Raw genomic sequence first — 16,757 nt, 5'->3', positions numbered from 1 at the left:
ACTGGTAAAAGCCGGGTTAAGAAGTATGGTTACCTTTTATTGTCTTTTTACAGATTTTCAGCATTAATAAAATTTCTCCCTCATTTATGAAGCCTACAGAAGAGCATCAGACAGAAGAGAAACTCTAGAAGTTATATCTGTATATAACATCTCTTTATATATATATATATAAATTATATATTAACATATATATATATATATGTGGTGTTCTGTACACCACTATTAAAAATAAGCTCAGCAAAGACATGGATGATGCCCTCAGAACAAATAAAACTACCTCATAAATTTCCACAAAACACTAATTTAGCTCTTCTATTGTTTTTTGATAGGCTGTCTAGTAAATGTGAAAGGAGGAGAGTAATTAATTTATGCCATTATTTAAGGTCAGACATGATCATGCAAGGACATGCACTCACTTTCATGCACTGACTGCATATCAAAAATCTATGGAGAGCAATGGAAAACCACATCAAAAATCTATGGAGGACAATGGAAAACAACTTCATGTGAAGCTAGCAGATATCACTAGAGTACAGCAAATCTTTTATGCCTCCTGACATGATTATGCAGCTGTTCTGCAAAAGATATCTTCTGTCAGTTCCCAGGTTTTTTGTGGAAAGATTTGTACTTAGACCTTGCTCGCTCATAAAAACTTCAGCACTGTGCTCCCAAGTTTCTGGTTTGCTTTATGGACACATACTTTTTGAAATTATCTAAGTCTGTCTTTTACATTGTTAGTACTCTGTCTCCATAATGGGGGGAAAAAAGAAAAAGAAAAATCAATGTGCTATTACCCTGTCAACCTACCCTTACAAGAATTCTTTGAACATCAATGCTTAAGTAGAAAAAATGTATGCATTAGCATCACTAAGCACACTAATTTTTTTTTTGCTTTAACATAAAATAGAAATTAGAGCCAAGAACTGATTTATTGTAAGAAGCAAGTGCTCAAAGCAAAAGCAGAAAGATAAATCAGTAAACAAGTGTCCTAAAACAGCATTTCACAATGTAGAAGGTACACCACTAACAAAACCCAATCTTTGAAAAATCTCTAGTGTGATTCACTGTGAACTAAATTTGAGGGCAATGCCCTCAGATGCTTTAAACTGAACACAGAAGTTCAGTTTAAACTATCTTTGCTACTGAAGCACCCAAAAAGCCATATACACAATCCTGAAACCATAAAATGCACCACGCTGGGATATTTGAATTATACCACTCTTTATTTACACACGCTGGGATATTTGAATTATACCACTCTTACGATGTGTACAAACAGAACCCACAACACAAATTACTGTGATGATTTCCCAATGGCTCAATTACTTATACCAGAGTTCTTAAAAAGATTCCAAAGAGTTCAATATATATGTAGTAAAGTTCACACTTAGCCACTGAGAGGAATAATATGAATTTACAGCTGTTAACAGAAGTTTCATTTGGATAATTGGTCAATACAAGACTTAAGTAAACACTGTTGCTTACTGCTTTAGAAGGTGTGAACAAATGACATTTACTTTGTAGGCATCATGGACTATGGAACTGGTATAAATTGGTCTTCAAGAGCCAGCAACTGCAATATCTCATTCATCAGTGTATTTACAATTGTGAACTGGAATTCCAGTTACAAAACAAAATCTATTAACAATTTGAGTAATGGGTAAAAACCCCTTCTCTTTACCTCCCCAGCAGTTAATTCTCTCAAATTATTTTAGCAACAACCCATCAAGAAGAATGAGTCTAACACCACTGAGTTTGGCTGAAACAAACAGTACGATAATCACTATATCTGCTAACATACTGCTACAAAACTGTAAAACTATCTTAAAAGAAAGATAGATTTCTATTCTATTAGGACACTGCTTTAAAAGGTCAACTTTAGCAGGCCACCTTTTGAAAACAACAGAAACAAGACTAACAATATTATCGCATTATTATTTTCATAACTAGTTTTGAATATCATTATCCATGGAGAAGAGATTCAATGCAAAGCCCCCATAAGTAGCTTTTAGCTTTCTTTACATTTTGAGAAAACTGAACTTTGGAAGTACAGCAGAAATGCTATTAAACAAGGCAGACTTTTATTGCACATAAGCTAGCAGATGCATTGTCTCAGGCTACTGCTATTATTCAACTTGTCAGTTTTTGACATATATGAACAATACATCACATGCCTGGAAACAGTATACTATTCACAAAGAGTTTCACATAAAAAGATTAAAGTGATGCCAATCAATAAATATTCAACTCTACAATTCTGATTTTTTCAGATATTCTTTATGCATTAGTTTTCTGCCATACATGTTTAACAGGATATTTTTTATATGAAGTATTGCCATGGCAGGAACATAGGAAAATATACTGCTGTAAAACCAAGGCAAGATCTGGTACAAAGTTGACACTACATGTACAACTAAGGTATTAAAGAGGAAAGTAGAATAGGTATTTCCATGGACTACTTACCCGTGTGAAGGTACCCTCAAAACTGTGGATATCCAGCTGTGGCTTCTGAGCATAAACATAAGCATTGATTGAAAAGAGATCCTGTAAAACAGAATAATGCACTTATTATTACTTAAATATAATCATTTATTTTGAAGACTTGGTAAAGATTCCAGTTGATGACTTCCACCAACCCACCCCAAACTAAGCTCACACAACTTTTACCCAACTAAGAAACATGGTGGTTTTTTCCAGTACATCCTACTGTAGAGGAATCACTTTCAATTTGATATCCTTAATGTGCTGATAGTTCCAAAACTAAACTGTGTTACATTTATGAGTTAGATATTTTTATCTAATTTCTTTTAACAGCCTCATTTTAATTAATCATAGTGCAATCTTAAAGTATTTTCCAGATATTTGTCCTTTTCAAAATAAAACGGGAGGAAGAAGGGTTGATTTGTTTGAAGTTTGGGTTTTTTAATGAAAGAGGAAAAAAAATACTTTTCCAGCAAGGGCAAAGCCAACTGAGTACAAAAGGCAGCAAATAAACAGATTAGAGTTCTCTTGAATGCTCCAGCACCCCGGTGAAAACCCCACAAGAAAACCCTATCAGCTTCAGGAAAGTCTGACTACATCAACGGGATTACTCAAATCTTTAAATTCAGGGATACATCACAACTAGTGTGATAAAATTTGGTGTAATATATGTGGTACCACTATTCATGACAGCAAACAATCCACAAATGTTCCTACCCTAAAACTAAGAAGAACTGGAAACACTTAAGACAGTACAGTAGCAGCCTCTATAAATAGATGGTATATATGTATATATATAGTATATATATATATACATATATAGGTATATAGTATACTATAAACAAAAGAAAAAAAAAACCCTAATAAATCTGATGATTGTTAGATTTTAAGAGTTGTCCCTAGAGGCCCAGGGAGGTTCACCTTAAAATTCTGAAACAATTATTTCATCAAATAATTGTTCTAAAACATCCACCTTCCACATCAAAAATACTACAGACTAAAACCGTGATAGAAAGGAATTTTTCAATCACGAAAGCAAATTTCTGGTACTTTTTAGGTGGTAAAAACCAACAGCAGCAAATGGATTTCAAAAGGAGTTGAGCATTGATGCGTGAATACACAACAGTCCAATTTCTGCTCTGGAGAGGAGCAGATGCCTGATACCAACTCCCAGTCGATCTAAGAATTCCAACCTCTGATCAAACACGAGGTTGTACACCTTCCCACTCTATGTAGCATCTAATTATTCGGGTTATCTCCATCCCTTACAACCAGATGAATCTTGCAAAAGCCTAATCAAACACCATCTCTGGGGACCAAATTACATGTGTATAATACCCTGTTCATGCTAGCTAGAATGTGCTGCCTTTCAAAGCAGAATTAATTTTACAGCCTCTTTCAAGGACATAGAAATCACAGCTTGGCTCAAATGCTACTTTTAAAAGTAGGCCATTATTTTTTCCCCATAGTTTTGAATGCAAGAATGTTTCACAATTTGAACAGTAAAAAAATGAACCAAAGGTGCAATTGTCTACCTGTGTTAATGTCTTAAAGCCAAACATATTTATATCCTTTATCATTGCTGATACAATAGCTAGATTGATGAATATCACTATATTTTTGTTTTTCCTTATCAAATGAATGCTTTCTTAAAAAACTAATGTACATTTATGAAATATGTTTGACTTTAATTTAAAAATGTGTAGCCCTATAAATAATAAATTGTGTTTATATTCTGCAGACAATACATCTTTCATAGCTAGCAAAAAACACTTCATATTTCATATGATTTTCAAAACATGAATGAAATCTGAACACTGAATCTCACAACTTATCTTTATCTTAAACCACCAGACATTTATTGAAGTCTATCACACAAAGTTCATTCATTGCACCCTTGTTCTTCCAACCTACTTTCAACGAGTTCACGAGAAATAATTCATATGAAACTAATACACATGTGGTGTCCTATATCTTCATCATTCACTTCTCTTCAATCTGTTATCACCTACAATTTAGCTAATCTAAGCTATTATGTGCTTTATTATGCAAAGAAAAATAAAGAGTCTCTCAGTAGTGGATAACAGAAGAAAACTAATACCACACACATGCTCATATACACAATAAAAACTGCTAGTGAAATGCGTCAACTTCTCTCTTTTCAAAGAATGCCTTAGTGGGAAGCAAAATTTAAAAAAAAAAAAAAGAAAGTAGAAATATCCACCTTTTTAAAGTGAATTGGCATTTGTACAGTAATATATTTTCCTTGGTTGTCATCTATTTTTTTCCTACTGTGATCTTCTCCTTTGTTTCATCTCAAATGTAAAAATTTCTGTCTACCTATCTACAATCCTTTGGTGTCTTTTTATGTTTTAGTTCCTCTTTTGTATTTCTGATTTAACACCTAAATTTGTGTTTTCTTTTTTTTTTCTTTTTTGAATTTCAACTATGAAACAAACTTATTTATCTTTATGAAAAACTCAGATCTCTACATTATTGGCATTACTCTGAAATTCTACATGCTAGAACTGGCATAGTATTCCAGAAGTTCATGGGGTTTTTTTGTAAAATTAGAAAAACCTATGCTCTGAGTGAAATCTACAGTGTTATCCCATTGGCATTTCATTCATGAGTAGCAGAAAGACATAAAAGCATAAGCTTTTATGACATAAGACATAAAAACATGAGCTCAGCAGGTTTCTGAAGTATTATTTTCATTATTAGGGTAAAGAAAAGAGCTAAAGATTCTTATTTGCTGTAGCCAAGTGTTCTGTAATCCAACTGGACACCATTCTCAGGTCACTAAAATACGGTAGTTTTATAATACAAGGTAAAGAAAGAAAAATTTGAAGAATGATACAGTTCCAGAAGACATATATCCTATGAACTCCATTCAACAACCAGGAAAGGTTACTGTAATACAAAGGTGTTTTTTGACCAAGTGCTGCTTTTCCAGTATGGAAGCTGTGCATTTCTCCTCTCAATGTCTTGAAAGAAATTGTGAGGGTGACTTTAACAAGGAGATATCAAGATTTGTAAGCAACAGTACATGTAAATATAATTTCTGCTCACTAGGCAAGAAAAAATTACCGTGTTCAGTTATGTCATTGCTTTCCCTTATACAAAAGCAGGGGAAATTACCTTAAACAAAGGATTTGATTCTATTATTTTTAGAAAAGGCAACTACTTTTTATTAATGATTTAACTAATGGGGGATTTGTGAAACTCATCTCCAGTAAAGACTTATTTTCATACTAATACATTGCACTGCTGATTCACTGATGCCAACTAGTTTTATTGATACCTTCAATGGAAACAGTATTCTACACCTAAAATTACATCGCTTTTAGGATGTAATAAGGTCAAATGATCTCAGTTATTTTCTTACTCAAGACAATAAAACCTGGGTATTTTAACAGCTCTAGATTAAAAAAATACATGATAGACTTGAATCTCAAGTAAAAAAATATTCTTATACAACAGCAGATGTGTTTTTTCTTAAAAATTGATAGGAATTTAATGATCTCATACTTAAAAATAATAATTGAGAAGAATGCATTTCAGTCTTCTAAACTGCAAGTCAGAAAATGACTTTGTGATGGTACAATAATGAAAATGCTCTCTTTTGCATATCACAATTTAAAAATTACCAGTTATCAATAACATAGAAAAATCTCCTCTATTAGGTCAAGGGCAACATTTGTTCACCTTACTTAAAGATCATTAAAATACATTCTTAATCATAACATGTAGTTCATTGCAAATAAAATTGCCTTTGGTTCAATAAAACTAATTAAATGTAAATGGTATTGTTTACTGCCGTATGGATCTTCTGATATAAATCAGCAAGTCACCATTTATTGAAAATTACAGTGACCTCACTGCTGTTAATAAATATAGCTGATCACACAAGCTAGAGAAGAATGCCTCAGAACTTGTGTATTGCCAGAACTGTCCCACCTATAACTATGAAACTGCAAGAAACCTAATCCACATGTTACCATTTTTCCTGCTCAGCCATTATTAAGGGACTTGCTGAAATTTTAATTCTCTGATCACATTAAGTGCTTTAGAAAGACAACAAAATCTGTACTGATCATCTTGGTGGTATCATCTGTTCTTTAAGAAAAGCTCTGAAGGTCTGCAGGTTTGTTTGTTCTGGGTGCCACAGTGGGTAGGATTACAGTGCTGCTCTGGTGACACAGCTGACAGCTCATGCCAACACAAGATACTCACTCTCCCACCTGAAAGGAGGTTGTAGTGAGGTAGGGGTCAGATTCTTCTCCCAGGTAACAAGTGACAGGAGCAGAGGAAACAGCCCCAAATTACACCAAGAGAGGTTTAGATCTTAGAAAAAATTTCTTCTCAGAAATGGTGGTCAGGCATTGGAACAGGCAGTCCAGGGAAGTGGTGGAATCACCATTCCTGGAAGTGTTCAAAAGGCATGTGGATGTAGCACTTCGGTACACAGTTTAGTGGTGAACACAGTGGAGCGGCTCACCAGATTCAACATTCTTAGAGGTGTTTTCAAACCTTAATGACTGACTATGTTTTTACAACTAAAGAAATCAAAATGAGTGACAAATATGGCGAGTTTATTCTATCCAACACAAGAGCTAACTGTTCATAGTCTATTTTATGTTCAACTTGCATAAATTGTATTTTTCAATTATTAAAAATATATTTCAATATGGAAGTACGAACTGTCTCAGCTTTGAAAGGACATCAAAAACATGTGGAGAAGCCATTATGGCAAGGATGTGTGATGAGTCTCTGGAGGTCACTGTGGGCGGAGGGTGGCTGGAATAATGTGATCCATCCAGTAACACCCCATAACGTCAGCCCAGGGACAGAGAGGGCAGAGCCGCAGGGACTGAACCCGCTGCCCTGGCTGGCACGGGCTCTGCCTGGGAGAAGCAGCCGGGTGCCGGATCATCACATGCCCAGAGGGATTTAGCCTTGGAGCCGGGCCGGGCCCCGCGGCGCTCAGGGCGGGTTTGGAGCGGGTTGCTCCGGCACGCAGCGGCGCTCGGGCGGCACGGCCGGACAGCAGCGGGCGGGGGCGCTGCACGGCCTGCCTGGCATTCCGTACACGAAGGGAACCCGACTGTGGAACTAGAGCGAAATAATTCTGGACACTGCATTTTGACTTCCTGTAGGGCCCACATACAAATATAGCTTATGACTGTATTATAAAGCACAAAAAGTAAGCTGACAGTAAAATAATTTCATAATGCTATTTTTTGTTAGTTTGACATTCATAGCTTGCTTAGACCTCCATAGCAATCTCTGAAGTTGTCTATCCACAGAGTTTCTTTACATGACTTACACTCCTGCATATTACTGTAATTTGAGTAAAGGTAAAAGCATCTTTGCAGAAATCTAAGAATTATCAATGTGCTTTTCCACAGGAATGGAAATAATATTCTGGGATGGGCACTGAGCATCATTTTTTGTGACAGATATGAGAATCCCTTAAAAACCATTTACATTTGGGTGCATTAGGCTACCACTCCACCAAAGTAAGTCAGACGGGGCTTAGGAGCAAAGCAGATATAAGACATGAGCACTGCAAGCAGTCTAAGCCTTTCTCAGAGCAGCCATTTAAAAGTAGCTCAATGAAGAATCACCAAGTGTAAGTGGTTTGTTCAAACCCCATATTAGAAAAACTTGAAAGTGTTTTAGTTTAGTTGACAGGAATTATTACACCCAGTATCAGTCACTTTAGGATGAAATGTCAGACAAAGCCTTGTCTAGCACCTGGTAAGCACCAATAACTGAGAGGTGTGAGAAGGGGCAGAGGCACATTAACTGTTTGTGGCTTTCAGATGCTGCTGGTAGCCTGGAAAGGTGTGTTAAGTGGAAGCAGCTCCTGATTAACCACACTTAAAATATGACTCAGGTTATCACTTACAGCTCAAGAGGGAGAGTATAAAGATCTTGCAGGAAGCCCAGATCAGTTAGATGGATGTTAATACTGGAAAGTGGAAACAACTAAGGAAGAAATGGTTACTATATTGAACAGTTGACCCCTCTATAGTGTTTCCAAGATGCACAAATAATTTCTTGGCGATATCTTGCCTTCCCTTCTCATCCAAAACAACCACTACCTGAAGCGAACCAAAGCAAACCTTCATGTCTGCAGGAAGATGAGGCTGCATGGCCCACCATTCAAACGCAGAAATCCCAACTTCAATCAATTTTGATTTACTAGACTAAAAAAGTACAATAATTTAATTCTCCAAATCATACTGCATAGATTCAACCATAATTGTGCATTATCTCCATAGATGCCTAATGCTTTATTTATCAAGTCTATTGATAATTTTGTTTTAAAGAAAGATCATAATATAAAAATTACAATTCAAAAATTTCATGTTCCTCCTAACATGAGAGCTAGAAAGGTAATTCCATGCTTTCTTCCTAAGAAGGGAAAAACTTTAAACATGTGTTTGAATTTTTTAGGGGAAAAAGAAAAGTTAATGCAAAAGGTTTTTTTTTTTCTTTTCCAAAGGATAATTCAAAGACGCCTCTGCATTATAACTCCAGATTTCATCAGCCTCAGTAGACCAAGACTTCTAAGCTCAGAATATCAAAATTATAATCAATAAATAAGACTCTGAGGCAGTGCTTTGCAGAGTATTTGCAACTGCAGTCAGTAACGTTTGCAAAAAAAAAGACAAAGTTGAATACAGGAGTAACTGTTGGAGGAGTACTACTAAATTAAAAAAAAAATTAAAGCTTAATAGAAGGTTGACTGTATTTTAGTCAAACACATTACATGTGTCCCAAATTTGTATATTATTTTCTTTTCATGAGGAAACAAGAGAAGGCCTTGATTAAATGTTAAAAACAACAGGAGAAGCATCATTACAAACACTAAATGCAACTGCAGGTTACAGAATATTTGTTAAAGTCTGTTCTGGTACCAGAACTTATTACTTGAAGCCTGACTTGGTTTATCTGTCTGGCATGACCAACCTTTGGTTTCAAACCTTGTTCTCAATCCTCTAAAGTGCATTTGCAATGTAACTACTTCTTCCTTCTGTCACTTGTGAAGGCAGTAGTCAGAGAATATGAACACAGGAGAAAACCTCTCCTTTTTGCTAGTATGACTGTGGCAGCAACTCTATTTCTGGAAGTGTAACTGCAGAAGTCTTGCTAAGATCCAGCAGATAATCTAATACTTTTGCTATAGAGATGGAATATAAACAGTCTTCTTAAGGTGTATTTTCCTTTAATAAAACACCTAAAAGATTTAGTGGAAAAACACCAGAAATTCTGTAGAGGTAGATTTCCACAAGCTTGTCACTTGAGTATGTTTTCAAAGGAGGTCTCCTAATAACAAGCCAACTCGCTGGTATAACAGAAAGCTTTCCCAGTACAAGGGAAACAATTCTGCTTCTTGTAAAGGAGACTTTTATACAATTTTACATTTGCTTTTGTAGGTATGTGTCTATTTTGGATGTGTATATATACATACACACTCACACACATACCTGTGATCCTTTCATGATTTTAGATCTACTCGTGACACAATACATATATGCACTCAAAAAATACCCGCATTCTGGCCAGTCTTAGAGGGCCCTGCTTGCAAGAACTGGCACATTGCACCTAGTTGGATCAGAAAGAATGGTGACAACAAAAAGCACTTCAACTTCCAGGAACAAACTATTGTTTCCCAAGCTCACAAGTAAGTGATTAAAGCAATGGTTCCCAAGACAAGAATAATTTGTACTTGCAGTCTAACACTCAGTTGAAAACACTGTAACTGTGACTTGCTTCTGGAGAGTGTGAATCTCTGTGTGGACAACAATGAGAACCACTGGGTTGAAAGACAAAAATCCAGTTGTGACTCAGTTTCTTCTCAATGCTAAACCACGAATATTTGTGTCTTATTTATTGTAAAAACTAAGGTTCTGGTAACAGGTATCTTTCAACAGTTACTGTAACAATCTTTTGGATAACAGATATAAATGCACACGCAGAATATATATGCACACACAGAAAGATAACTTAATAGCAAACAGAATGCTTACCCCTAAAGCTGGCAATCTTTGTGTGCAACTGACAGCAACCTTCAGTTTCCAGTCTGTTTCTCCATCCAGCTGGTCAGTTCGAATGAAACATGAACCTTGAAGTTACAAAGAGACATCAAACTATTATTTCAATCTCAAAAACTCAGTTTGGGTTAAAAACATGTAAAAGAGTGAAAAAACCCACAACTTACAACCATTTAAAAATTAACATGCAACATATAAAAGGATTGGTATTTTGGATTGTCTCTGTGCTCTCTTCCAGGAATGCTTTAGATATCACAAAATTGCACCATTTTTTTCTAATAAAATTAGAAATATGTTTGTTTATGAATGGAGGTAACTTCTATTTTACAAATGTCTTTAAAGTTTTTAAACAAATTTTAAAATATTATCATCAAGAGATACAACTTCAACTTGTGTTGAAAAAGGTTTCATTTAATTTCTTTATGCAGTTCTGTCACTCATACAATTCCAGCACTATAGAATACTGTGATTTTTTTTCTCCATGCTGGTATGACATCACAAAATTTCATTGCTTTTTGTCGCCTGGATTCTCTGAAAAAAAAATTTAAGTAAGTCCTTAACACGGACAACATTCAAAACAATGTGGATCTGAATGTATTATACTTAGAATAAGTATTTTTGAATCATCTGCAACTATTGGTGGTCCAATACTAAAGAAACCTGTCAACATATGCAAAGTACTTAAGACATGAGGGAAACTCAAGATACACACTGATATACACTGAAGAGAATCAGTGTGCCGTACAGACGGAAGAGCAGGATTGAAGAAACAGAAAGCTGAGACCACTGCAGAGCCTGCTCTTACCCCCATACCTAGTTTGATGGATATCGTCAAGTCTGGAGTATTACATACATTACTAATGTAAGATTCAAATAAGACCACACACAAGCACTGCAAATCTATTAAAAGTACAAAATTAACTGTCATTCCATTAAGCTTGAAGCCATTTAAAAAGGTTGTTAAATTTTAGCAACACTCTTCACAACTGCTACACTAGGGAAACCATAAATATTTCTGAAGTACTATTACAATTTCCTTTATACTACAACTAAACAAATGTATACACTATTGTTACTGGGTGCTATGGGTGTGCAAAGAATAGATTTTACAAGTTACAAATAAATTTTTACTAACAGACATGTATATAAACACACACATACTTCCATCTGTACTTCAACCAATCCAATAAAAACTAACAAAGTAATTTTACCCCTAGAAGTGATGTGGTAGCAATTAAGGAAACACTGCAAAGGAGTTTGTCCAGATTTGAGTCTTATTACAGATAAGAAGAGAGTCTGCTAGAATGTGTCAAGGCAGTATGCCAAGAAAGGTACCTATCAGTGAACATAAATTAAGAGAAAGATTATTTTATAGGACAAGTGGACCCTGGTGTAAGTAAAGTCTAACAGAACCCAATGCTTTATCCATCAAAGCCTGAAAATTAAGCAGTTTGATGAGTGGTTGCCTAAAAGGACATGCTTGAGAGAAAAGCCACCTGAAATTGTACCTGACTAAAAAGCAGTGGTTTTGCACAACAGACTTCAAAGAATCTTACAAGCTTTCATGTAACAACTCTATTTATATTAAGTGCATTGTAAATAAACAAATCTTTAAATGTTAATATAGACAGCTCTCAGAAAACATTATCACAGCTAAATTTCACCCAAAGCTCAGAGATGCAAGCTGCAAAGCTGTGTCTGAAGTTCTTGAAAAGCTGCGTTTAAATTCTTAACAGAATTCTTTATGAATTGTCTTCTAAGAACAAAATACTGTAAAGCACTTTTTGAAGAGTCAGCAACATCCACTGCATTATAATGAAGCATGACATACCTAGGAACACCTACAAACCCCATGGTATCACTGCATTTTCTATCCATGGCATAGATGAGCCTACTCTCCATCATACTTTTCCTGTACAAGACATTTCATGGTTCTCTTTACCCTTGCTGTCAATGGTTGCTCTCTTGCATCAATTTCATTTAGAATTATACTATAGATCAATGCAGTTCAAGACCAGTGTGGCTGCTGTGAATGGTTGACTGCACATATATTCATTTAATAGAGCTCACACTATGACATGTATTGGCCAGCTACATTTCCTCTTCACTTCAGCAGTTAATTTCATCAATAACTTATCTCATAGCCTGTTTCCCTTTTATCCAGAAAAAGGCACTGCTTTCTGCCAAGTCAGCTTTCAATAGTGATCACAAAAGCAAAACCGAAACAATACAATCCTCTTCTCCACCTCAAATATTGCAGTAGATTTGACTAAGTAATTTTAACTATTCCCTAAGGTAACATGGTTTAACTAATCTATAAACATGGAAGATTAAATATGTAATTAGAAAGTATTAAAAAAGAACTCTTCACCCCTACCAAAAACCTTGAATTTTTGTAAAACTAAATATTCCCCACTGTTTATTGTCTGGAAGTCACACGTACTTTACCTTTGAGAGGTATTTGAGTCAGCAGCACATAAAACTTCTAAAAATCAAAGTCTTTTGAAAAAAATAAGTATTTTCATTTTTCCATTTTAAAGTGCTTTAAGCATTGCACCCCCCTCCTCCAATAACAAAATTAAGACCACAAAGCTCATATAAAAAAAGTTGTAATAATTGTGTTACATAGTTCAGCAGAAAACTTTAGGATAGTGTGAAAAGTCTCTTACATTTCTAACCTGAATATGACTTGCCAGGAAAAAAAATCCCCAAATCATCTATACATGTCAGGAGTTGCTATTCCTTCTGAGTACAGAAATAACTCTTGAACCTGATAATTATTTTACTGCACATAAAGAATGAAATTTTTTTAAGTCTGTGCTGCTTTAAAAAAGGAGGCATTTAAGGAAATGCCATTAAGTATTTTAAGTATTTACCAATCAAAAGTAGCTGTTTGCACAATGAAAAAAATTAAAAAAGAAAAATTTAATTACACACTGAACATGACAAATTTTCATAAGGCTACATTTAAAGGAGAATGCACAAAATTAAAACTTCTACCTTATACAGTGACGCACTCAGATGCTCATTTCCCATAACTATACAGTTCTTCAAAGTTAGTAGACAAATAAGTACATTGTAAATATCTGACTTATCCATCCATCTGACTTTCCATCATTCAAGTGAAAATTTTGGAATTACCTGAATTAGAATTTAAGGTTGATTCAAGGAAATTACACTGGACCTACATAGATTAATCATTTATCAAAAGTGGTGCAAACTTCATGAGCACATTTAAACTAATTTACAAGTATGTAATATTCATTTAGCCTAATCAGTTGAAGAGAGGCAGAAATCAATGTAGAGCAAATGCATGCAAAGTGCTGCCAAGTAGCAATTAAACTGATTTTTGAAACCATTTCAGCTGAAACTTTAAAACTTGAATGGTTAGGAACGTCCTGGGACTACAATTCTGTCTTGGCTTTACAATTCTGTTTGGTGGTTTAGCAAGAGCTCAATTCTTTGAGTTCTGTCCAGAATTTACCCTGAGGTTGCCTTTCCATGGAAAAACTGCACCTCAGTACAAAGGATTAAATTTAAGAGTTTGAAATAACTATGTAGCTTCACATTATAAGGATACATTGATAATTATTAACAGATTTCTTATTTATGTTTTTTGAGATATTATGGACAAAAACATATTTTAAAGCTATTTTGTGTGTTAAAAGAATATGGAAGAAAAATAATGTTTACTTCAGTCGTTTTTATGGTGTTTTGAAATAGTGATAAAAAAGCTCATTTATGATTGCAATAATCTATGGCCATGAAATGCCTGGCCTAGATTTGTCAAACAAACTCTGTATTGTTAATGCAGAGTGAGCAGGAACAATTCTACTTAGTGTGTGCTGGACTTAAGGCTTCAATCAGATAATACCTGAAGGACGTGTACACGTCAAACACTTTTGGGAATGCTGTACATGTACACAAGCAGCAGCCACCTACCTGCCTCAAGGAATCCTGAAGAAAAGGGCCCTGAACAAAAATTCTTAAACTAAATACAGGTCATCCTGTGAAAAAGCTGGTAATATTTTCACCTTAAAAAATGTGTAGGAGAAGAGAAGAGAAGAGAAGAGAAGAGAAGAGAAGAGAAGAGAAGAGAAGAGAAGAGAAGAGAAGAGAAGAGAAGAGAAAAGAAAAGAAAAGAAAAGGGGAAAATTCTTCCCCAAACCAGAAAGGGAAGCTCTTTAATCAAATAAAGTAAAACACATTTATATTATGATCTTTCTCTTAATTAATACTATGCATCATCACCAGATAACCTAATCTAGTTTTTTTATACTACCAAACTTGCTAATCATATTTTATGTATTAATTTCTTTTTATATGGATATCTTTAAATTCCTGAAATGATAGTAATGTATATGAACTTGTGATACTATCAAACACTTCCATTTTATTTTTATATATATACTCCAGGATATTAAATACAGTTTTTAAATTAAGCTTCTGAAAACAAGCTATTACTTGGGATGTTACATATTTTCTTAAATGAATTCTGTCTTCCAGGTTTACTAAGAAAGTCACTCAAAACGAAATTTCTTGGGTATTAATCAAATTATTTGTTTCTATTTTATTTGATTTGGAAATGTTGTTGCTTCTGTTAGGCAGAAAGATGGATAATTTCTCCTCAAAACAATTAGCTTAGTATTCAGCCTGTTAAATATGTAGTTTTTATAGAACATGTACTTAACATAAGAGACACAAAATTGACAGACTAAGAGCAATTGCTTCACAAAAGGAAAATAATTTATTTTTTGTAAAATCACATCCCCTGATTTTAATGGAAAGCTGTAATGAAAAAAAAATCATGTTATCTTAATCACACTGAGATTTAACATTTCAAATATGTGTGGAAGAAATTCTCAACTGCACTAGAGGAGTTGATTTCGTTCACTGCAGAATCAAAACTGTTATCTGTAGCATCGCTTGTGTTAGATTACATACATTCCTGCATATAACAGACATTTTTCATTCAGACTTGGCTTTAAGCAAAGACTGTTCTGTTGTGTACTTAGTAGCCTAATAGTGCCCTTAAATAGCCAGACAGACACAGAATATCCTACCAGATATAAAAGTATGACCTAATCTTCTTTGTTAGGCAGTAATGCTCTTGAATAATCCTAGACCGCATAATTGAATTCAAATGTCTCAAAATGAATTAATCAACTGATGGAAATTATGAGCAAATCAGACTCTGAAAATGGCAAGCAAAAAGTTTAGATAGAGTGGTGTGATGAAAAGACCTTCCTCCCTACTTCCTTCTTGATCATGAAGTCTACTGGCTTTGCTTTTACAATGAGAAGGTTGGAAAATATGCTAATACCTAAAGCTAAAACATGCTAATACTTGCTTTCTTGACTGGCCATGTTTTTGGACAAATAGCAACATCAAAAATTAAGATACTTTTCCTGACATAACTAAACTATTCAATTTGTCCTGTATTCAAATTTAATTTTCATTTCCCAACTCTTGGCCTGGAAGAAGGGTCTGAGAAAGCAGTTCTAAGTCATGAGATGAGACAAAAGAAGATTCTCAATTCAGGAAAAAAAATCCAAACTCTGCTAAGAAATAACTTGTTCTGACTAGCATTAAAAAGCAACAAAGTAAATGACACATTATAAAAGGAGTTGCACATTTCTATCCTTCACTATTTCTGCTCTTGCACTGAGCAATAACTTAGAGCAGCTCTTGTCTTTGACTACATCTATTTAATCAGCATTTTACAAGTGAAATTATTTTTAAAAATATTTATATTTTTAGATTTCACAAATACATGGAAATCCACAGAGCCTTACAGTCAACCTACCTATGGTATTTGTTACAAACATCAATATACACAGTAAAGAACAAAGTATAAGAAGTTAATCAACACAGAAATTCTAGAAAATATATTTAATGTTCTCTCAAAAAACATTAAAGTTAATACATTTCTGCTTGCAAATTTTTGCCAATTATCAGCAAGCTTAAAAAGTAGACTTGCCAAAAAGCCCTACAGTAAACTTATAGGTATAATTCAAGTATGCCATAGCACACATTTTAATGTTATACTGTAAGGAAGATGCATCAGATGGAAGCAGCTATAGTTCTATAGTTGCTTAGTTGTATATAGCAGATGTACAGGAATATGCATATTTTACAAGCACAATCAAAACCAGGCATCCCAGTCTTGAAAAGGTATTGTTTTTTCTGCATAAATGCAGGGTTGAATTC

General features: G+C 34.5%; 1 protein-coding gene across 2 annotated transcripts in view; it reads right to left on the bottom strand.

Annotated features, from left to right (window-relative positions):
* The window catches only part of ATP9B (ATPase phospholipid transporting 9B (putative)), a 154,481-nt gene that overhangs the window by 81,536 nt on the left and 56,188 nt on the right, over positions 1-16,757 (bottom strand). For both annotated transcript variants that reach the window (XM_039712256.1, XM_039712257.1), the window contains exons 8-9: positions 10,524-10,618; positions 2,464-2,544 (exon numbers count right to left, since the gene is read on the bottom strand). In XM_039712256.1, coding sequence (XP_039568190.1) covers positions 2,464-2,544; positions 10,524-10,618 — 176 coding nt within the window. The remainder of the gene's footprint in view (positions 1-2,463; positions 2,545-10,523; positions 10,619-16,757) is intronic.

The sequence above is a fragment of the Passer montanus genome, unplaced genomic scaffold, assembly GCF_014805655.1.
Source record: "Passer montanus isolate IOZ18808 unplaced genomic scaffold, ASM1480565v1 scaffold26, whole genome shotgun sequence".
Lineage (NCBI taxonomy): Eukaryota > Metazoa > Chordata > Aves > Passeriformes > Passeridae > Passer > Passer montanus.
Note: the sequence above shows the minus strand (reverse complement) of the source record. Positions and strands in the feature narration are given on the sequence as shown.